This window comes from Neophocaena asiaeorientalis, unplaced genomic scaffold (assembly GCF_003031525.2).
Source record: "Neophocaena asiaeorientalis asiaeorientalis breed wild unplaced genomic scaffold, Neophocaena_asiaeorientalis_V1.1 scaffold332, whole genome shotgun sequence".
NCBI lineage: Eukaryota > Metazoa > Chordata > Mammalia > Artiodactyla > Phocoenidae > Neophocaena > Neophocaena asiaeorientalis.
Window position 1 is genome coordinate 5,195,729 of NW_020173111.1, and position 23,943 is coordinate 5,219,671.

The 23,943-nt window shown below is 45.9% G+C and overlaps 1 protein-coding gene across 3 annotated transcripts in view; it reads left to right on the forward strand.

Moving 5' to 3' along the window:
- Positions 1-2,085: 2,085 nt before the first annotated feature.
- GPD1L (glycerol-3-phosphate dehydrogenase 1 like) overlaps positions 2,086-23,943 on the forward strand; it is a 48,788-nt gene continuing 26,930 nt past the window's right edge. Inside the window, exons 1-4 of one of the 3 annotated variants that reach the window (XM_024743463.1) lie at positions 2,086-2,223; positions 7,273-7,450; positions 20,914-21,054; positions 22,510-22,648. In XM_024743463.1, the coding sequence (XP_024599231.1) occupies positions 7,343-7,450; positions 20,914-21,054; positions 22,510-22,648 (388 nt within the window). In that variant the 5' untranslated portion in view covers positions 2,086-2,223; positions 7,273-7,342. The remainder of the gene's footprint in view (positions 2,224-7,272; positions 7,451-20,913; positions 21,055-22,509; positions 22,649-23,943) is intronic. The other 2 variants (XM_024743466.1, XM_024743465.1) reach the window with 2 other exon arrangements.

Genomic DNA, 23,943 nt, shown 5'->3' on the forward strand with positions numbered 1-23,943 from the left:
AAAAGTCTTATATTTGAGAGGAGAATCTGTCACCTCCAGCTTCTACCCATTAGTCTGTGAGCAGTGCTGAGGCGAGCCTACTCTTTTCTGGCTGCGTTGGGTCTTTGTTGCTGTGGGGGGGCTTTCTCCAGTTGCGGCAAGTGGGGACCACTCTTTGCTGCGCTGGCAGGCCTCTCATTGCGGTGGCTTCTCTTGTTGCGGAGCACAGGCTCCAGGCACGTGGGCTTCAGTAGCTGTGGCTTGCGGGCTCTAGAGTGCAGGCTCAGTAGTTGTGGCGCATGGGCTCAGTCCCTCCATGGCATGTGGGATCTTCCCAGACCAGGGCTCGAACCCGTGTCCCCTGCGTTGGCAGGTGGATTCTTAACCACTGCACCACCAGAGGAGGCCAAGCCCACTCTTTTCTAAAACATGTCCCATTGGATAGAAGAGTCACATGTCCCCTAAATCTTCCCTGTGGCAGGCCAAGTAGTATCTCCAAGCCTCTCAATCCTTGCTGGTGGGAAGTTGTGTCTGGGGTCGTCAACCATCCAGGTCTTTCTCCTTCCCCTCATCCCTAACTCCCAGGCTTGATGATGTCAGGAACTAAGCCAGAAGTCCCCCGACTCTTTTAAGGTTATTCTAGTGGCACTTTGCCATCATTCTACTTTGGGGCTCAGTTCCTTCCACAGTTGGGTGCTAGGAACTTCATTGATTATCTGTTGCTGCCCCAATATCTCCCCTGAAACTTAATGGCTTCAAACAGCAATCATTGATTAGCTCCTGATTCTGGGGGTCAGCAATTTGGGCTAAGCAGGGAGAGTCTTCTGCTGGTCTCACCTGGGCTCACTCATAAGGCAGCGGTCAGGTGTTTAGTGGACTGGGGCTCTTGGTCCTCGATGCCCCCTTTCACAGTGGGCAGGCTTTGGCCAGGCTAATGGGGGCGACCGGCCACGTGTCTATCTTTCTGCAGCAGGCAAGCTTGGGCTTCTCCATGTCGTGGCTGGATTCCAACTTCAAGAGAGAGTTCATGTAAATTCCTCACATAAGTGGAATCATACAGTAATTGTCCTTTTTGTAACTGGCTTATTTCACTTAGTATAATGTCCTCAAGGTTCACTTCTTTTTGTAGCATGTGCCAAAATTTCTTTCCTTTTTAAGGCTGAATGATAGTCCACGGTATGAATATACCAGCTTTTGTTTATTTGTTCAGTCCATCAGTGGACACTTGGGTTGCTTCCACCTTTTGGCTGTTGTGAATAATTCTGCTATGAACATTGGTGTACAAATATCCCTTTAAGATTCTGCTTTCAAATCTTTTGGGTATATGCCCAGAAGGGGAATTGCTGGATCATATGGTAATTCTATTTTTAGGTTTCTGAGGAACCACTGTATTGTTTTCCATAGGAGTTACACCATTTTATATTCCCACCAGCAGAGCACAAGGGTTCCAATTTCTGCACATTCTAACACTTGTTTTTCTTTTGTTTTAATATAGTAGCCACGCTAACAGGTGTGAGGTGGTATGTATTTTGTTAATTGCATGTGATGCATATGATCATATGGCATATACAATTTTGCATCCTGTTTTTTGTTAAATGTAACATTCTATTTGAGGCTTTTCCTCTGCAGTTTGGATTTTGATAGACAGAAAGACTTTTTTCATCTGCTTCTCCCCCTCCTTTTTTTCTCTATGTGACGTTGTTCACATTGATCTTTTTTCCTCTGTGGTTGCTATCTTTGATTTTTAACTTCTAAAGCTTCCCTATCCAGAGATCAAATAAACATTCACCAAGTTGAATCTATTTTTAAAATACTTTATTTTTCACATTTGCATCTAATACTCTGGCATTTGATTGTACTTTAAAAGCCCTTTAACTGCAAAGAATTACACAAAATGTTAACAGTGGTTCTCCCTGGGTGGTAAGATGATAATTTTTTTTGGTCTTTCATGTATTGCTTTTATGAATAAGAAAGTAGATGTTATTTAAACCAAAACTGATCACCCTCTTCCCTTGGATCCACATGTAGGATGAGCTCTGGGCACGGGATGGGGAGAATCTAGCTGAACCCTTGTTTGTTCTCCCTAGAGAGTTTCCTCCTTGGTAAAAGAGGGATGGTCTGTGGCGTCCTTTCTGTGCCAGTAAGCTTCTGCACCCCATGCAGTTCTGAGAATTGTCAACCTGACTTGATAGGCATCCTGTTCCTTGGCTGATTAAAATGTCACATCTTTTTAGAGAGGAAGAGGTGAGTGAATGCCAAGGGGTTGGGGGAAGGGGGGTGTTGCCAGTGGAGGTTAGGACCTCCAGCAGGTGAGTGTCTGTCCAGCTGGGACCCAAGGAGGGAGAGCAGAGTGGTGAAGACATGGCCTGGGCTGCGGATCTCTCCTCTTCCACTGACCACCAATGTGATCCCGGGAGTTCAGTGTCTTCACTTGAAAAATGGGGATCGTGATAGCCCCTGTCTCAGAGGGTTGCTAAGGCTTAAAACAGATAATGTGGGTAAAGCATTGAAAACAGTACTCCGGTGGTAATCAGATTGCGATACCTAAATGTATCAGATGAAGGGGTTATACCCCTTCAGTTTATACAATGTTATTTGTCAATTACATGTCAATCAAAAAACAAAAAGCAAACAAACAGTGCCTGACACCTGGTAGTCAGCAAACCCCTACCCTCTGCCTCTTGCCCCATCCTTCCCTCTCCCCTTCCTCTGCTCCTTTCTCAGCCTCCTCTCCCTGTCTCCTGTCGCTGCTCATAACCTCTCCCCTCCCCCTTCCTCCACCTCCCACCAGGTGTGGACTCTGGGTAAAAGCAGAGGACAGTCTCCATGCCCCGACTGTTCCTGCACCTTTGCTCCACAGGCCCTTCCCTCTGGCTCGAATTCTCCCCCACCCCAACCTTAGACTTACCAGCTTTATCCCCTGTGTCCTCTGTGCCCGGCATAGTGTCTGCATGGCATAGGTGCTTAATGTGTATTCTCAACAAAATGATTCTACTCTACCCCTCAGCAAACAGGAATTAGTAGAAAGTGTGGGCTCTGGAAACAGATCTGGGCCAGAACTGCTGGCTCTACATGGACAGCGTGACCGGATGACTTATTCATTCTCTCTGAGCCTCTACTTCTTCATCTGTAAAGTGGGGATAACGTGGCTGCTGGAAAGATGAAATGAGCTCTTGTGTCAAATACCCAGTGTATACCCAGCTGGCACTGGGTCGTGATTTCCCACCCTAAGTCCCTTTTAAATTTTGTTGGCATAATATTGCTGAGGTTGCAAACTAGTCTGTATTTTGAGGCCCAAGACTTGTTGATAAGTAATTCATGATTCCATGGGAAATGTGATATTATACCCCGGAGTAAAGACCCAGGACTGGCCATCAGCCGTCCTGAGTCCCCCTCCCAGTTCTGCCACTACCTGGTTGAGTAACCCAAGGTCAGAGTGACCGAGCCTCCTGTGTCGTGTCTTAATCTGCCAGGTGGAGGTTTAGATGGAATTAAACCTTCTTTAAACTGCCCTGGTCGCTTTTGTTTTGCTTATTCACTTAGACTTTCTTTAAAAGTTGACTTTAAAAGAAAACTTTATATCACCACTCCAAAGACCGGAAGTAGAAGGTAACAGCAGCCGCCAATAGAATGGAAACAAAACAGTATTATAAAACCCTTGCCAGATACTGGTCCCCTGCCAAGGCTCTGAGTGGAGGCCGCCTCGTACTTTGGGAAGAAGGGAAATTCACACAGGCTGGGGAGCTGGGAAACACCGTAACACTCACATGAGACATTCGGCGCTCTCTCAGGGAGGCCAGGAGAGTTGAAAAGGGCACACATGCGTCATTGTCACTTGGTGCTGTGTGTGTGGGGGGGGGGCAAGCGCTCAGCCGTTGGGGCTACCTCTGGCCCCCACTCCGCACTTGGGGGAAAACCGGACTCATCGCAGACCTGGCCTTTAGTGGATGGACAAGCTGGCAGGTGGAGCAATGGCTGCTTGTGCCCTTGACCCAGCCGTGTTAACGATCTGTGCCTGACCAGGCTGGAACAGTTACAGGACAGCCCCTGAAACAAGGAGTCGCCACCACCGTGGCCATGGGACCCCAGCCCCGACCATGGCTGAGCCACACACAAACTGCCTCCATGGACTGGACTGGACGCAGTATTTTTATTTTATTTTAGACTCAGTTCTAATATATCTGTGCATGTTTTTAGACTGGTCCTCTGTAGGCCAGGCATCTTTTTAGGACAGGGTTTTCACTTATATGTGGATTTTATGTAGTTGCCTTCAAACACACGGGTTCTTCCAAAACACTCCCTTTGCTATTTGATCCTGTTCCTTACACGTATGTGACAAACACATTTAGTACCATTTCAGAGCCACAAAGGAGTTTTGGGTATGGATTATACTTAAAAACAAAAAACAACTTTATTCAGGTGTAATTGAAACACAGAAAACTCAGACATACTTAATATTTGATGGGTTTGGAGATAGGGATACACCCATGAAACCATCACCACAATCAAGGTAATAAACATCCATCATCTCCAAGAGTTTCCTCCTGCCCCCATCTCCCCATTTTTGGTGGTAAGAGTATTCAGTACTATGTTAGCTATGGGCTTGTCGTATAGAATATATAGCCTTTATTACGTTGAGGTGAATTATATACTTTTGAGGTTTTATAAACAACACAGAAAAGGTGGACAGCAAAGAAAATACTTGGTTCAAATGGAGATAGTACTGAAAGAGATTAAAGCAGAACAAATTAAAGTGTTTTCATTTCTGATATCCCAAAAAATATATTATTGTATAAGTTATATAGAAAGAACAAGACTAGGCCTTATAGGCATTAGAATCTTTTTGTTCATCTCCCTGGATTCTTTTTATTTTTTTTTTATTTTTGGCTGAGTTGGGTCTTCGTTGCTGCGTGGGGGCTTTCTCTAGTTGCGGTGAGCAGGGGCTACTCTTCGTTGTGGTGCACGGGCTTCTCATTGCAGTGGCTTCTCTTGTTGCAGAACATGGGCTCTAGGCACGCGGGCTCCACTAGTTGTGGCTCACGGGCTCTAGAGCGCAGGCTCAGTAGTTGTGGTGCACGGGATTAGTTGCTCCGCGGCATGTGGGATCTTCCTGGACCAGGGCTCAAACCCGTATCCCCTGCATTAGCAGGAGGATTCTTAACCACTGTGCCACCAGAGAAGTCCCTCCCTGGATTCATTCTTGAATTGAATTTCATGCTTCTTCCCGTTGTCCATCTCCTCCCTTCCCTCCCCTCCCCCATCCATGAGTGGCAGATCCAATAGCTTGGCCCTGAATTACCTGGAGTTACCTCAGTGTTGCTGAGTCTGATGCATCCCTTAGTTACCGCTGCAAAACAGCCCACCCTCTGCCAACTCGGTGCTGAAAATAACAAGCACATGTTGTTGCTTGTGCATCTCTGGATCAGCTGGTTAGTTCTTGGCTTAGCCCGGCTCCCTCACGTGTCTGTGATTAGCTGAGTGTTGGCTGGAAGCTCTGCTTTGCCTGCTTTTCCCATCCCTGATGCATGAAGCCCTTTTTGCTTCTCTGCAGAGGTATGGTCTTCCTCAGCACCGTTCCCATGTCTTCTCCCTGGACCCCAGCCAGGTCTGTCCACCGTGGTTCCCTCAGCTGAACGCTGGGCAGGCGAGCCTTCCCGTGGATTACCTGGGTTGCATCTGAGTCCTTTATGTTAAAAGTCCCTCGCAGTTTACCCTTCTAATCACGCGTCCCTCATTCCCTTTCACCTCTTATCACACACAGGATTGTGAATTCCTTTTACCTTGTTCATCTCTCAAGTGGATGGGAAGCTTTTGAGAGCTGTGCCTTTTATATCACCAGCATCTAGCCCAATGCATTATGGGCAAAAATAATTGGTGATAATGCCAAGTCTCCCAGGTAATTCTATTGTGCAGCCAAAGATAAACATAAGGATAACTGTCTCCAATCTGTTCTTCTGCATCAGCTTGGTCCCACCCCCTTTCTGTCATCACCCCTTACTCCATTTGACAAATTGTCTGAATCGTTAGGAAAAATCATTAAAAAAAATAATGAATGCCCTGACACGTGAATTCTCAACGTGCTCCTTACCACTCTTTCCTTTGCTCCTCACACCAGGAAAGTTATCTAAGAAACTATTTCTCTGTTCAGATTCCTGTAAAAGAACTTGATTGGTTCAGCCGGGATTAGGTACCACCCACGGCCCAATCAGTGTGCACTCAACACACCTGTGAGATGGGCACAGGTGCCCGCTGACCATGATCACCTCTGCCACGGGGACCAGCCGCACACCCGCGGCTCTTGTGCAGAGGACTGGCGTTAACTAGCATCTTCTCTTCCCCTGTGGGAAAGCCTATTGGAGACTGCTTCATTACCAGAAAAGGTTTGGTGAATAGAGATGCTGAAAAAAGGGAGCTTTAGAGGCCTCTGGGTGTCTTCTGGGGGGACCCATGCCCTTGCTCTGCTCCTTTTCTGGAATCCACTTGGGGCTTGTCTTTCCTTTATGACTGCACATGGAGCCTGTTGCAGTTCACCAGAACACAGCTTATTCTACGGTAGCTGCATATTAATCTCCTTGATGGATTTGAAATATAGCCTAGTTGCTTCGGAGACTTCATGAACACTTGAAGTGTTATTTTTATGCCATCTTTCAGGTGGATTTCTCTTCCTTCTGTGATACTCTCTTCCAAGATAGGTTGGTGCTTACTAGTTTCAAGGGGTGGTGCTTTCTGACCTTGTAGCAAGTTCTGGGGCTTTCCTGATCATGGGGTGGTATTTCCAAGTGAAAACAACTAAGTTTCAAACAGCTTGGACTTCCCTCGTGGCGCAGTGGTTAAGAATCCGCCTGCCAATGCAGGGGACACGGGTTTGAGCCCTGGTCTGGGAAGATTCCACATGCCACGGAGCAACTAAGCCCATGTGCCACAACTACTGAGTCTGTGCTCTAGAGCCAACGAGCCACAACTGCTGAAGCCCACATGCCTAGAGCCCGTGCTCTGCAACAAGAGAAGCCACCGCAATGAGAAGCCCACGCACTGCAACGAAGAGTAGCCCCTGCTCGCCACAACTGGAGAAAGCCTGCACGCAGCAACGAAGACCCAATGCAGCCAAAAACAAACAAATAAATAAATTTATTAAAAAACCAAACAAACAAACAGCTTGCGGCTGAGACGACATCACATCTGAGTTCTAAGCTCAGTGCTTGAATCAGAACACAAGTCTCCTGAAATACGATCTAGTGCTTTTTCTCTTCTGCCCGAGTGAGTTTGTTTTCTTTTCCACTGTTTCTTTTGCAGGGGTTCAGCTGTTGCAAAAATAATTGGTGATAATGTCAAGAAACTTCAGAAGTTTGCCTCCACGGTCAAGATGTGGGTCTTTGAAGAAACGGTTAATGGGAGAAAACTGACAGACATCATAAATAATGACCATGAAAATGTAAAATACCTCCCTGGACACAAGCTGCCAGAAAACGTGGTAAGACTTTGGTTAATTCTAAAAGTTACATTCAGCTGAGTTAGCACTTGGGACGTGGGGAGATGGGAAACCTGCTTCCCCGGTCTCCTGTTCCTCTCTACCACCAGGTTCATTGCTTGGTCCGTTTTGGTTTTCCTGACTCTGAACGTGGGCCTTGTGTTAGTTTGCTGGAGCTGCCATAACAAAGTACGATAGACTGGGTGGCTTAAACAACAGAAATTAATTTTCTCACAGATCTGGAGGCTTCACGTTGTCTGGAGGAAGAAATTTTCCTCTACCCTTCTAGGTTCTTCTGTCTGGTCTGAGAATTAAGTTGACATGAGACAGATTAACAGGAGAAAATCAAACAAAAGTTTAATAACATGTATGCATAGGAGAGACCCAGGAAAACTACGTCATTCACCAAAATGGCTGAAGCCCTCACCTTAAATATTATCCTCAGCTAAAGACAAAAGAGGATGTTGAGGGTGGGGATAGTCAGTTCTGGGAGGTGATGGGGAAAGCACAGTAAACAAGGGTAAGGTGGTTACGCAGATTTAAGTCAGTGCCTTCCCCTTTCCTGAGAGTTTCTAGAGATTTGGTCCTCCCAACTCTTCCAGGTACTTGGAGGGAGACCCCCTTATAAATGGAGGTTTCCCTCATGAATGTAAATATTTCTTACAAAAGGACAACTCCTACGTGGTTTTCAATTTCCTCCTTGTCTGCTGTTTCTTAAAAAACAACCACCTTAAAATAATTAATGTGCCAGGGCTTCCCTGGTGGCTCAGTGGTTGAGAGTCCGCCTGCCGATGCAAGGGACACGGGTTCGTGCCCCAGTCCGGGAAGATCCCACATGCCGCGGAGTGGCTGGGCCCGTGAGCCATGGCCGCTGAGCCTGCGCGTCCAGAGCCTGTGCTCCGCAACGGGAGAGGCCACAACAGTGAGAGGCCCGCATACCGCAAAAAATAATGATAATTAATGTGCCAAAGAGGCATATTTTGAGGTGGCAAAATCTGCTCCCCTACAAAGCCCAAGATCGAGGTGTTGGTAGGGTTGGTTCTTCTTAGGCCTCTCCTGGACTTTTCTTCTTCCCGTGTCTCCACGTGGTCCTCCCTCTGTGTATCTGTGTCCTAAGACAGACACCAGTCATGTTGCAATGGGGCTTACCCCAGTGACCTCATTTTAACATAATAACCTTTACAAAGACCCTGTCTCCAAATACAATTGCATTCTGAGGTACGAGAGTTAGGACTTCAACATATGAATTTTGGGGAAACACATTGCAGCTCATCACAGGCTACTTTCTTGGCATTCAGAGTGGTGGTCACATCAAAGCTAGAACTAATAATTTTGCCTTTGTATTGTGTCTCTTGGTAACTCCCAAGATACCTGTTGATGAAAAATTAATCAGTCGGTCTAAGAAAAAAGTAGAAATTTTATTCGAGCCAAATTGAGGATTATAACTTGGGAATAGCATCTCAGTGTTGAGAACTGTTCTGCCCATTAGAAGTCAAGGCATAGTTACATATGTTTTTTGAGACAGAGGGCTTTATGTTAAATGAATTACTGACAGTTCATACAATCCAAATCTGTACAAGATAAAGAAGGAATGTTATGTTTAAGGAGTTGTCTCCTTGATGCTAAGAGAATGTTGCTCTTCATGGTTGAGCAGGTATTTCCGCCGATGGGGAAGGTTTGGTCCATGTGTAATGCAGATACACAATGCACAGTAGAAGAGAGAGAGGAGGCCAAAGGGCAAAGAAAATTTTTTTTGTTTAATTTTTTCTTGTCTTGCCACAAAATATGAATTTTATTTCACATACCCTTTCTAAGCACGTGGACTTTGGTCCATCCCTAGGTCAGCTAATGCACTGGTGAAACCGTGCACCTCAGATTGGGACTTGAACCCACGTGCTGGGACTCAAATCCAGCCAAAACCCACAGTCTTCCAACTGAGGTCACACACCTGGTTTCAGGACTTAACGAAGCTCAGGTTCTTGATGTCTTATCGCAGAAAGAATTCAGTGAGAGACAAAGTGAAAGGTAAGAAATGGATTTATTTAGAGAGAAACACACTCCACAGAGTGTGGGCCATCTCAGAAGGTGAGAAAGGCACCAGGGTATGAGGTTGTCAGTTTTTATAGTGGTGGGTAATTTTATAGGCTAATGAGGGGGAGGGGTATTCCAGCTATTTTGGGAAGGGGCGGGGATTTCCAGGAATTGGGCCACCGCCCACTTTTTGATCCTTATGTTACAGTGAGCATATACTGAGGCTCAAGGGCTGGTGGAAGTTGACTTGTCCACCTTCTTGGACCCATTTGGTTCTAATCTGTTTATGTCATGTCCTTGGGCTATGTCGTTCTTTCAAAGGTTGTGCCCTGCCCCCTTCCCTCCTGTTTTATTGGTCTGTAATTAAAATCAAGGTCAAGACCTAAATTACCGAATAAGATTGGAGGAAATAGAAAATGGGAAGACTGACAGTTTACAATTCCAGCTTATTAGGCCTGAGCAGGAAAAATCTAGGTTATTGCCTCATTCCAGTGACTTGCAGAGGAAGGAGAAGGTGAGCCTGAGAATGAAAATGGTGACCCGGCTGCTTGTGTGAGTGGAATTCGCAAACTCCTGTTCCAGATTCACCCTGATGGCTTTCTGTAAGAGTCTGTTTGAAAACCAGCCCAGGTGGCTGCCTGACTCCTAGCTGGGGAGACAGATTTGTTGGCTGATGAATGCCAGCAAGTTTGGAGATTGCGAAGACCTTGCTCACTGAGGATTTCCAATTGCCTTTGGCTACAGTGTTCATTGGTGTCAAGCCCTGTGCAAAGCAGTTTACATATATCATCATGTTACCCGGAAACTGGGTTTACCTCTTGGATTTATTACTTGGAGCAAGTAAGGAGAACACCAAGGATCTTTCCTAAAGCAGTGTCTCCCCAGCAACAAAATTGGGGTAGTTTTTTTTGGCAAGAAGTAGATTTATTAATATAGGACGCTTGTATGAGATACAAGCAGTCAGGCGAGGGAGCTCTGCCCTGAGGTTTAAGTGGGCTACAATTTTATAGTCAAAGGAAAGGGGGAGGGGAAAAATTGGGGAAGTTTTAAGCTAAGGGAACATGCATACTCATGAAGGGGCTTGGGTGGTGGACTGAGTGAGTCCAAGCTAAAGTGGATTGAAAGTTACAAGGGTCAGAAATGGTCAACATCATCATTCCTTAGGTTCCAGTTGATCTGGTGGTGTTTAAACCTGAGGCCGGTTTAAATCCTGCAAACCACTTAAGATAGTGCTTTAGGCCAGTCTAACTGGGAGTCTTTACAACTGATGTGTTATCTTTGCTATTGTTACTTCTCTTGCCTGATAAGTTTGTCCTTTTGATCATTAATTACTGAGACCTGTTCAAAGGCAAGCACTGTGGCTTAGATCACAAAATGGCTTAGGCCAAAGATGGCTTCTCTTCTGTCAAGAAAGCCATGCCTTGTTCTCTTTCTCCGGGGAACCCCATCCTGTCTTGTTACAGTCTCATTTAATGTTCTCAGTGACCCTCTTAGGTTGGTGCTGTTAGCTTTCTTACTGTGATGGTGATTCTGATTTTATAGGGGAAGAAACCAGGGCTCAGAGAGGTTAATGAACTTGCCCCAGGTCACAGAGCTGGTGGCTGGCACACCTGTTCCTGAGCCTGCTGAGTCATGGCCTTTTAGACAGTGATGACTTGATGACTTCCCTGTGTCACTGCACTAGGGCCGGGCAGCGTTTCCCTGCAGTTTCTCCTGGTGCAGTAAGTGGGGAGAGGAAGGTTCCCTAGGGTTCTGAGCTGGGCAGTTAAGTTACCCAAGTATCTGATGGAAAGAGTAAAGGTGCCGCTGTTCCCACGGCTCTGGAAGGCCTCTGAGGTCATCTCTAACCATGCTTGGTGCAGACCATTCCTCCCAGCTTCCCTTCTCATACCTGTTGGGATCAATTACTCCTTCCCTTCTGTAGAGAGTTCCTTCTACTCTGTGTGGACCACTCTGTACCCCCACCTGCCCCAGGCATGTGGGCTTGACTTTCTGGGGTTTCATTCTCCCAAGGTTCCTAGCGTAGTGCTCAGGGAACGTGGGGGGAGGTGAATCTGCCAGATGGTTCTCTGCCTGCACAGAGAACAGGGGAGCAGGGGGGAAGGAGGGAGTCAAGAGCCGTGTCCCTCAGAGCCTGGCCCATGACTGACTCCAACCCCTACCTCCCCGGGTGCCCAGGTGTGGATGAGGGAGGAACTCTCTGCTCCCAGATGGTTGATATCTGAAGCCTTGTAGGCTCATGACAATTAGTGTATCCGTTCCCTGGACTGGACATTTGCATGGTTTCCGGTCGTTTGCTGTTATAGACAGTGCCCCCGGGAAAGGCCTTGTCTCTGTCCCAGGGATGGCATCGCTGGGTCACAGGGATGCAGCCTGTAATCTGCCAGATGGCATCACTGGTTTCCAGCGTGATAGTGAAACTGCACAACCCAGATTGGGACTTGAACCCACTGTCTTTTAATTAAAATCATACACCTGGTGTCAGGACCTACTGAAATTCAGGTTCTTTATGTCTCAGCTCAGAAGGAATTCAGTGAGAGACAAAGTGATAGGTAAGAAGTGGATTTATTTAGAGAGATACACATTCCATAGACAGAATGCAGTCCGTCTCAAAAGGCAAGAGCACCCAGGGAGAAACACACTCCACGGGCAGAGTGTGGGTCATCTCAGAAGGCCAGAGGCCTCGGGGTTACGCGGTTGTTAGTGTTTACAGGCTGGCTAATTTCATAGGCTAATGAGTGGGAGGAGTATTCTGACAGTCTTGGAGAGGGGGTGAGAATTTCCAGCAATTGGACCCCACCCACTTCTGGGCCATTTATGGGGGGCCTTCAGTCATGGTGCCTGTGGGTGTGTTGTTTAGCATATGCTAATGTATTATAATGAGAGCTTAATGAGGCTCAAGGTCTACCGGAAGTCGACTTCTGCCGTCTTGGGCCTAATTGGTTCTAACCAGTTTATGTTGTATCCTCAATGGCTGTCCTTCTTTTAAAGGTTGTGCCCTGCCCCCTTCCCTCCTGTTTCAGTTGTGCCCATCTCCACACACCTAGTGGGGTTTGAGAACTCACATCCTTCCACATCCTTGCTGGCACTTGGTAGAGGACACCCAGGGTATTGGAAAGTTTTGTTTCTTAAGCTGGCAGAAGGTACACAGGTGCTTGATTGTTTGTTTTTTCTTTGTGCTTTCTAGGTTCTAGAATTTGTATGTATGAAATATCTCGTAATAAGTAATTTTAAAAGTTGAACAGTGGTGAAGCATGGTGGTGATGGGCACACCTTGGAGTCGAGGGCCTGCTCTGAGTGAGCCTGGGCAGCCCTCCTCCTCTTGGTAAGATGGGCCCCTGTGAGTAGTTTCCTTAGCGGTGCTGTGAGGAGTAAATGAGATGATTCACATAAATTGTTTAGTGTTAAGAATCTGTTACAAAGCTAGGGCTTTGTTTTTGTTGGTTTTTTTAAAACTTTTATGTTTATTTCAGAGTTTTTCAAATACCTCATTCAGTCATTTAAAAAGTCAACTAGTGTTAGACCAAGACCGATTATTGTTACCGTTTTTTAAGGTGAAAAGCCAAACATAAGATTAATTGACTCAGAGTGAATGTGGATCTAGAGCTAAAAAGCTGGCTTTACTCATTTCTGTCTTGCGGATTCAAGCAGAAGAGATGTGCTGCATTTCATCCACGTCCGATTGTTTTTTATGACGTCTGCCACTTCTGCTGATTGAGACTCTGAGTCATCCTTGCTTGGTGCCCCCAGACTGCTGCCCGCCTGACCCTTCTCCAGGTCATCACGTGCTCATATGTGACCCCTCCACAGGGGAACCTTCTGTAACAATGACATGACCATGTCATCAACTTCTCACTAAAAACTGGGGCAGTCTGGGTTTCTGATTTCCCCTTAGACCTGAATGGAAGAACATTTCTTATTTCCTGTCACTGCAGGATAAAAACTGTTGGTCCTGTGTTATGGCTGCCTGTCCAGGGCCTTTGTTTAGAGGAGGTCACCCAGGTAGAGAGCTCTTCTGCCTCAGTCCAGCTTTAACCAACCTCAGTGTGACACCAGTATTGACAATTGCAGCATCTTCTGTGAATTATAGTTGTCATGGCATCTCATCTTTGTCGTCTTCTTTTTATTTTTCCCCAAGTTTATTTATTTATTTATTTTTGGCTGCGTTGTGTCTTCATTGCTGGGCACAGGCTTTCTTTAGTTGCGGGGAATGGGGGCTACTCCTCGTTGCGGTGCGTGGGCTTCAGTAGTTGGGGCTTGCGGGCTCTAGAGCGCAGGCTCAGGTAGCTACGGCGCACGGGTTTAGTTGCTCCACAGCATGTGGGATCTTCCTGGACCAGGGCTCTAACCCATGTCCCCTGCATTGGCAGGCAGATAGATTCTCAACCACTGCACCACCAGGGAAGCCCACATCTTTGCCTCCTAAGCCTTGCCAGCTCTGTTTTTAAAAACAGCTTTATTGAGATAGAATTCACAGACATACAATTTACCATTAAAGTGTACAATTCAGTGGATTTTAGTATATTCACAAAGTTGGGCAACCATCACTGCAATCAATTATAGAATATTTCATCACCTTAAAAAGAAACCTCATGCCCTTTAGCAGTCACCTCTTATTTCCTCCTGTCCCCAGCACTAAACAACCACTAATCTACTTTCTGTCTCTAGATTTGTCTGTTGTGGACATTTCATGTAAATGGCACCATACCATACGTCATCTTTTGTGACTGGCTTCTTTCACTTAGCATAATGTTTTCGAGGTTATCCACATTGTACCCTGCGTCAGTACTTCATTCCTTTTTATGGCTGACTAATACTCTATTTTATGGGTGTACCATATTTTGTTTATCCATTCATCGGTTGGTGGACATTTTGGTTGTTCCCACTTTTTGGCTATTATGAATGATATTGCTGGGAACATTTGTGTAAAGTGTTCCGTGTGAATATGTTTTCAGTTCTTTTTGAGTATATACCTAGGAGTACAGTTGCTGGGTCTTATGGCAACTGTTTAACATTTTGAGCAACCGGCCAGACTGTTTTCCAAAGTGGCCACACCATTATACATATTCCCACCAGCTGTGTGTGAGGGTGTCAGTTTCTCCACATCCTCACGAACACTTGTTATTATCTAACTTTTTGATCCCAGCCATCCTAGTGGGTATGAAATGGTATCTCATTGTGGTTTTGATTTTCATTTGCCTGATGGTTAATGATGTTGATCGTCTTTTCATGTGCTTATTGGACATTTGTATATCTTTTATATCTGAAAAATATAAAACAATATACCATTTGTATATCTTATATATCTGAAATGTGTATTCAGATCTTTTGTCCATTTTAAAAAATTGGGTTGTCTTTTTTTGTGTGTGTGTGGTACACAGGACTCTCACTGTTGTGGCCTCTCCCGTTGCGGAGCACAGGCTCCCGACGCACAGGCTCAGCGGCCATGGCTCATGGGCCCAGCCGCTCCACGGCATGTGGGATCTTCCCGGTCCAGGGCACGAACCCTCGTCCCCTGCATCGGCAGGCGGACTTTCAACCACTGCGCCACCAGGGAAGCCCTGGGTTGTCTTTTTATTACTGCGTTGTAAGGATTCTTTATTAGATACAAATCCATTTTCAGCTACATAGTTTGGAAGTATATTCTCCCATTCTGTGAGTTTTCACTTTTTTGATGGTATCCTTTAAAGTGTAAAAATTTTAAGTTTTTATATCATTTTTAAACTTAATTAATTAATTTGTGGCTGCATTGGGTCTTCATTGCTGCGTGTGGACTTTCTCTAGTTGCGGCGAGCAGGGGCTACTCTTCGTTGCGGTGCACGGGCCTCTCATTGCAGTGGCTTCTCTTGTTGCGGAGCACAGGCTCTAGGTGCATGGGCTTCAGTAATTGTAGCTTGTGGGCTCTAGAGCGCAGGCTCAGTAGTTGTGGCACATGGGCTTAGTTGCTCCGTGGTATGTGGGATCTTCCCGGACCAGGGCTCAAACCCATGTCCCCTGCATTGGCAAGCGGATTCTTAACTACTGCACCACCAGGGAAGTACAAAAAATTTTAAGTTTTGAAATCCAATTTAGATATTTTTCTTTGCTACTAACTCTCTGGATTTGGTTCCTTGCATAGGCCTGCATTCACTGATGTGTCTTCAGTGCCTGGAATAGTGCCGGGCATTATTTGTGGTTTGGCTTAGTGCCAGGGACAGCAGACGTGGTTGAGGGAGAACTAACCAGGCTGGAGAGTTCTGTTTCAGTGCTTTTGGTGGTGTCCTGTGGGATGGAGGGTTAGGCCAAGATAATTAAAAAAAAAAAAAAAAAAAATGACCACTGACTTGGGTAGTAGGGTTGCGAGTATATCTATTAATTTTGGCTTAAAGGCTTCTGGAAATTAGAATATCAGTTCAGTAGGAGCTTCAGTGTTAACTCTTTCCTGCCTGAGTTTAGCTTTTTAACTTTCATTGGAGGATTCATCTTCACTGGTGCTTCTCAAACCTAAGTGTTCCTCAGAACCACTTGGAGAGCTTAACAGGGATCACTGGATCCACCCCTGGAGTTTCTGATTCACTGGGTCTCAGGGGAGGCCCAGGCATTTGCATTTCTAAGGATCTCCCGAGTGATGGTGATGCTGTTGGTTGAGGAACCACAGTTTGGGCACCAGGGGTCTACGTAATAAGTTTATATTACTCGTATAGTATTGTGGAATTCAGGGGGTTAGCAGCTTTCTTTTTTACCCCCAGAAGCAACCTCACTTACCACGCTGGTATATTTATATAAGAATCATCAGGTAAGGTTGTCTGTACCTGAGAATCATTTTTCTGAGTGTAGAGCCAAGGATGTGAATTTCACCTGCAGTCCTGGCCTATGTTGAGGTTTGGAGAACAGGAGGAAACCACAGTATTTTTGAACCCCTGCTGTGTGCCAGCTGTACTTCGCTCAATGTATTACTCATGCTGTTGTGTTTAACCTAAATGCTTATTCCCTGAAGTATGTAGGCGAGTTGCCTGTGGTGTCCAGTTAGCTAACTCGTGGTAGAGGTGGGGCAAGATGCCCACACACTGCACAGTGATAGCTAATCCAGGGGGAAACAAAAGAACCTTCAGACTTGGCCCACAGACTTTACTGGCTCTGTTTTAAATGATTTTAATTATTATTAGTTTCTTTATTAACTTGGACCAAGAGCCCTGGATTCCTGGCATCAAGCGGACCAGCCATGATGCCTTTGTTCTGATTTGATTACCTGTCCTCCTTGCCAGTGAAAGGCAAGCGCTTTTCTTCTGAGCTGTCTTTCCCAACACATTTCAGGATCTTTAATGGTGGATACTCTCCCGGAAGATTTTGGCAGGTGACCCATGAAATAGGTCAGCGTTTCCAAAGCAGTGTCCCGATTTGGTTCAGGGTAAAAGATAAGATAGAGGCTTAGCTAAAGCTTTAATTCTGAAAGAAGGTATTTGATTTACTGTGTTCGTTGAGGAGAGCTCATTTTGATCCTGTGTAACAGGAATCACGGGCCGTGTGCACCACACAAATGCAGCTCGGGTTACAGGTTGCTTCTGTGGGTTAAACCCTACGCACTTGGCAAGGTCAAGGACAACGGAAGGACATCAGTCCACGCTGAGTGAGCCCCCAGGCATATTGTCCCAGAGACCCGTCACTCCCAACCAACCACAAGTCCTTTGATTTGTTGAGAAAGGAAATGTAAGAGACAGGAAGAAATCCTGGGCCCTCTGGCAGCTTCCATGGGAATATTTTGTAGCGGGGGACATAGGGATGGGCTGATGCCTTAAAGGTTAAGAATTTATAGGAGGCAGGTAGATTTTTCTGATGAGTAATCTCTTTCACTTGTTTCATATCACTGCAGAGTGCTGTTACTTATATTAATTTGAAAGTGCTCTGTGAAATAGCTGTTAGGAAAGGTGATTTTTATCCCCATTCTGTAGGCGGGGTGACTGGTCAGTGAACAGGAGTCATCTGTCCAGGTCCCACAGCTGATCAGTTGCAAACATGGGACACAAACGTACATCTTTTCCATCTTTTCTCTGGTTCTGGTGTCCTTTTTATCTCACCATGTCAGGGAAGTACAAGGGTGTGTGTGTGTGTGTGTGTGTGTGTGTGTGTGTGTGTGTGTGTGTGCTGAGGTGGATGGGGAAGAGGAGAAACAACAGGTCCAGAGAAGAAGGGTTTTCATTAAAATTTAGGTGGCCAGGCTCTGTATGAGAAGGGGGTCGAGAGCAGAAGTCCCTACCTAAGTAAGGCTAGTAACCCAAGGGGGAGTTGGGGGGTCAGAGGTCTTACAAAGGCTGGTGCTTCTGGCTGGGACCACAGGGAGAAGAACATAATGTGTGTATGTGTATGAACGTAATGAGCCTTGCCAATCAGGGACAAACAGAGCCATTTTATGTTGGCATCGGGACTAATGAAATAGAATAAGTAACTGCTTTTTTGGAGGAGGTAAAATCTCCAGATGCCAGGGAACTAATAGGCAGGTAGAGTTTTGGTGATGAGTCCTTGCTATCCAGCCTGGATTACCAACCTGAAGAAGCCCCTTTGAAGAGGAAGGCAGGTTTCCCCGGCCTTTGGGGATATGAATAAGGAGGGAGAAGTGGTAAGCTCCGGGTTGTGTTCTGCTCTATGGGGAACGACTTTGTTGCCATTCAGATCAGTTTAAGCTGATGTTTTGGGTTATACGACTAAAAATTCGGGTAGGGCCAGTTTCAGGTGCGGCCTGACACAGTGGCTTAAATGATGTCAGTGAGACCCTGTTTTCCTCTGTTTCTCTGCTCTGCCTTCATTCACATGGGAGCCCCTTGGCAGGTCTAGGTTCTGCCCCTCACATTTGTAAAATGGGTGTAGCTGTTCCAGACCTTACACTGTCATCCCATACTTTTCAAGAAAAGACCCAATAGCTGTTGCAGAAGTATAAGGAAGCAACTGTTCCTCAGAAGCTCCAGCAAACATTGACTCCTATTGTTTTATGTGCCCATTGGCTTGAACAACTTAAGGACCATCCATGGAGCAGGGGAGGGGCCCATTCCACCCAAATTGCATGGTAGAATGGGAAAGCAGTAGCTTTTGAAATGAAATTTAGAGGCACTTTTGCTAGAAAGAAGGGGAATGAAGGCTGGGTGGTAAATGACAGGTCTTGCATACCAGCCAAAGGGAGGAGGGAGTGAAATAGTGCCAGGTAGATTCCCTTGGGGAATTTTTTCAGTGAGGGAGTAACTCTTGCACACGTTAGTTAATAGGCTAGACTAAGCTGTAAGGAGAGACAGTGATGTGACTTTTAAAGGACAAAGGGATTTTATTTCCCTCTCACGTAATAGTGGTCTAGCAGCTTTGCTTCACACCATTGTTCTTGGTCCCATCTTTCTTCATCATTTCTGTGCCATCTCCTAGATCTAGGTTGTCAACTAGCACAAAAGTAGGAAGGGAAAGTGTGGAGGAAGCAGCCAATGTTTTTAAGGGCTCTGGGCCTTAAGTGGTGTGCACTGCTCCGTCTCACATTCTGTTGATGAGAACTTGGTCCTTGGCCTTGTGTAACTGCAATGGCTGCTGAGAAATGCAGTCCTGAGTTAGGTGACCAGTGACCAGCTTGCAGCTCTGTGTTCATGGAGAAAGGGGAGAAGAAATTTTGTCAAGCAGTTGGCATCTCCATCACAACTCCCAAACTAGATTTCCTAGGAGGCTTATCCATTCTGAATGATGTTCCTGTGGCAGATAGCACTTCCTCAGGGAAGTGCTGGGAACCAGGAGTGCTTAATGGGAACTATGTCAGTTTCAGTTAGGTTCAGGTACATACGACAGAAAACCTAAAATAGGGACTTCCCTGGCGGTCCAGTGGTTAAGACCCCACACTTCCACTGCACGGAGCGTGGGTTCGATCCGTGGTTGGGGAACTAAGATCCCACGTGCCATGCGGCACAGCCAAAAAATAAAAAAATTAAAAATAAATTAAAAAAAAAAAGAAAGAAAACCTAAAATAACAGTGACCTAAGCAAAGTAAACGTTTGTGCTTTTTTTCGCTTAGATAAAAGACGTTCATCACATCTTTTATTTATTTAATTTTGTTGCCCAACAGAACTTGATTATAAATAAAAAAGAAATCTGTTATATACTTTTCAAAAAAAAAAAAACCACGTTTGTCATAATGATGCATCATGATGTCAGGGACTCTGTTTTGCCATCTCAGCATTTGCTTTCCTCCTCATGGTCCAAGATGGCTGCCTGAATTCCAGCCATCTCTTCACATTCCCTCTGGCAAAAGGAGGAAGAAAGGCCTTCAAAGGCATTTCCTGGAAGTCACGCAACACTTCCATTTACACCTTATTGGTCAGAACTTAGTCACACAGGGCATCTAGCTGCAAGGGAGGTTAGAGATGTAGCCTTCTTTCCTGGCAGTTATGAGTCTCACCCTAAACTGGGAGTTCTCTTGCTGAGGAAGAAGGGGGAGAACAGACATTGGGCAACAACAGGCAGTCTCTGATAGAGACCACATGCCCCTGTGTCCTCACTTGGTGGCCTCACCTCTGCCTCTGGGCGGGGGTGTGTGTGTGTGTATGTGCCCATGTTAAATTTTAAAACCCATCTTTGTACTTATCTGAAGGGAAGAAATCATCATAATAGCTGACATTTATTGAGTGCCTACCCGGTGCCAGACTCTGTTCTATGTCATTTATTCTTCACAACAGCGCTCTTAAAGTGCTTACATAGGAGAGCTTAGTGTAGGACTGTTGACAGAGGCGTGGGCGGAGTCAAGGGAACCAGAAGGGTTCGGTGAAATGTCCGGAGATTAGCAGCAGCAGGAAGCCATGGCCACCCTTGAAAGGGCAAGGGGACAGACCAGTGTCACTCCACCGGCCCCACCAGAGCTTAGAGACGTGGAAGAGGGGCTGCCTCAGACCAGGTCAGGAGGTGGAGCTGTAGAAGGAAGCAAGGCCAGCAGCCCTGGGAGCCGGGTAGGAGTGGCCCCAGGAGCAAGTCAACACCCTGCCTGTCTCTCCTCCCACCTTGGAGCCCCCGACAGTACCCGCCTTGGGCTGAAGCCACCTGGAAGCCAGAGAGCAAGGGCACCTGGGGAAACAGCCCACAGAGTGCAGCCTCCTGGGGAGACAGTGGGGCAAAGAATGGTAGAAATGGATGCGGGGGAGTGGGGTGGGGGTGGGTGGGAGAGCAACAGAGAACCACCCGCACAGGATGGTTATGACCGCCTTTTACAGGGAAGGGGACCGAGGTGGGGAGAGGGTAGGGCACTCGCCCAGCTGGTAAGCAGCAGAGGCAGGACACTGCTGGCCTCAGATGCACGTCTGCACGTCCCGAGTGGGGAAGGCAGCGCAAACACAGCTCTGATTTGACTGTCAGTCTGCACAGCGGAGGCATCTGATGCCTGGTGAGCGCGTGGAGAGATGTGTTTCTGACTGGGAGTGACCGTGTCCCCCTCGCCCTCGCAGGTTGCTGTTGCGAACCTCAGCGAGGCCGTGCAGGACGCAGACCTGCTGGTGTTTGTCATCCCCCACCAGTTCATCCACCGGATCTGCGAAGAGATCACGGGGAGGGTGCCCAAGGACGCATTGGGCATCACCCTCATCAAGGTGACGGGCCCTCGCTGCGCGCCAGTTACTGGGAACTTCCTTTCCTCTTTCACCTCTTGGAGATAAGGAGCTGAAGGGAAGTTATGGCTGGTTTGGATTTGTTTTTTTAAAGATGCCTGGAAGAGAATCAAAACCACGCCATCCACGAGCCTTGCTCCTCTCACATTTAGGAGGGGCTGCTTTCTATGTAGAGAGGGTTCGCAGGGGCAGGGGCGGGGGGCGCAAGAGTGGGGTCCCCCAAAGAAAGAACCACCAGCTCTGGAAGTCTTGCATGGTTTGCATTCGCTGGGAAATTAATCATCTTTACTTCCCACTCCTGGGTTTATTCCCGAAAGAGAGGGTTTTTAATCAGAAGTCCACAAACCACCCACAGTGGTCCACAGATAGAATTCAAGAGTTCATGGACCTAAATGTGGGGGTGGAATTGCATTTTTATTCATTTTAACTGCTAACTGAAACAAGCGTTTCCTTCGCTTATGAGTGAAGGCCACAGGCCAGAGTTTCAATGACAGTAGTAGGACCTTGACCCTGTGATCTATAGAAATTACAGGTATTTTCGTATCACTTTACAGTGGCTTTAGATGTCTCAAAGTATCATTTATGCTCATCACTACTTGGAAATTATGATAATTATTATACCTGCCATGACATCTTTTTATAATTACATTGATAACATACATATACTACTTTGTCACAAATTTTTTTTTTAACATTTGATAACTATATTTCAGTATAATTGTCTTCCTGGGTAATCTTATGTATTTTGCTTTATGCATATGAAGTCTGAGAATGAGTCCATAAACTTCCCCAGGCTGCCAGGGGAAGAACCCTCTGTGAGAGAGTGTGTTCCATAGTGTTCATAGGTGAATGTTTATGAAAGCAAACAGTTCAATGTCAGTCATCAATAGACTGGACAGATGAATGGTGGAATACTACACAGTAGTAAATGGGAATGAACCAGAGCATTCATGCAGCCGTGTGGGTGAATCTCCAAAGTAATAATATAGCACAGAACAGCACACAGGTGAGCAGTACAGTTTCATTTATAGGTTTTCAAAAATATACTGATATAACTTACTGTTTAGGTGTAGTTTTATGCGGCAAAATGATCAAGAAAAGCAAAGGAACAGGGAGGGCATAAAGCATTCAGGATAGGGCTTCACCCTGGTGGGGACCAGGAAACACTAATAAGGAGGATGCATTTGGGGAGAGACACAGGGCACTTCAGTGGTGTCCTTCATGTTCTCTTTCTTAACCTGGGTGGTTACATTTTCATTTAATTTTACTCTTTAAATGGTACATACACAGTATGTCTGTTTACTGTTGTAAATAAGAGAGGTTTTTCAAGTTGCATATGCCATTGGAAGTCTGAATCTAGGTGACCTATAAAGCAATGATCTCCTGCCTCTTGTCCTTGGTGGTTCGTTTTCCCCTAACTTGCTGACATCCTTGCAGGGCATAGACGAGGGTCCTGAGGGGCTGAAGCTCATTTCCGACATCATCCGAGAGAAGATGGGCATTGACATCAGCGTGTTGATGGGAGCCAACATTGCCAATGAGGTGGCCGCTGGGAAGTTCTGCGAGACCACCATCGGTGAGGGCCACCTGGGGAAGGGACATTGGGTGTCTTAACAGGCACACTTTCCGTTTCTGGAATTTTCTATAGTGGACTCTTCCCTCCTGCCCTTAACATTCTTGGGGTGGACATTCAGTGGGGTGGGAATTTTATGTAGGAGGCCATTCTGTGGGACTGAAGCATTTCAGTAGCCTCTGGAGTGAAAGTAAAGCCAAGGAGACCATGTTGACCTGCTGTGATCCAGTAATGCATTATCGAGGTTAAACACAAAAACACAAGGGTACTTGTACCAAGAAGCAGGTGGTTACATCCATGGTGGGGCCTTAGAAACCCAGCTTTTCTTTTTTTTTTTTTAGACACAGGAATTTATTTCTTACAGTTCTGAAGGCTAGAAAGTCTAAGATTAAGGTTTAACCAACACTTTTCTATGATGAGGGCTCTCTTTCTGGCTTGCAGACAGCTGCCTTCTTACATGGGGGTGGGAGGGGTGGGATCACGGAAAGCAAGTTCTCTGGTACGTCTTCTTATAAGGGAAACCCAGCTTTTCTTTACTCACAAATGCCAGGACCTGGATCCTCATTAGATTCCAAGGAGATCTAGAAATTAATGGGAATGATCCCCACTTTCAGGTGAATAAGCCCAAGGCCCGGAGAGTAAGTTACCAGCCCCAAGGTCACACAGCTAATATAGAACCCAGGCGTGAACTTGGGTCTCCTGTTTATTGAAACAGAAAGCTCTTTCTACTCTTAGACATTGGTGTTGTGAAATTTTTTGTTTCTTTTAAAAAGGGCTTTGGAATTCCTAAGTGCCCATATAATATACTCTATACTCTTCAGAAGAGTAATACTGTTGGGTTTGCAGGTGCTTTGCAAAAGTGTATTTAAGTTTATCTACCACTCCAGAACTTATTTCCACCCTTGTCAAACACACCAGCAATGTGAATCATTTCTCCTTGGCAGCTTTGTTAAAGGAAGCTCTGTTGTACAGACATTATCTGATTACAGGGGAAAATAGAGATAATCAAAAGAAAACCATTTTTTAAAAGTTTCTTTAAAATTTTTATTGGAGTATAGTTGATTTACAGTGTTGTGTTAGTTTCTGCTGTACAGCAAAGTGATTCAGTTATACGTACCCATATATCTACTCTTTTTTAGATTCTTTTCCCATATACGTAGAGTATTGAGTAGAGTTCCCAGTGCTCTACATGTAGGCCCTTATTAGTTATCTATTTTGTATATATTAGTGTGCATATGTCAATCCCAAACTCCTAATTTATCCCTCTCCCTGCTTTTCCCCATGGTAACCATAAGTTT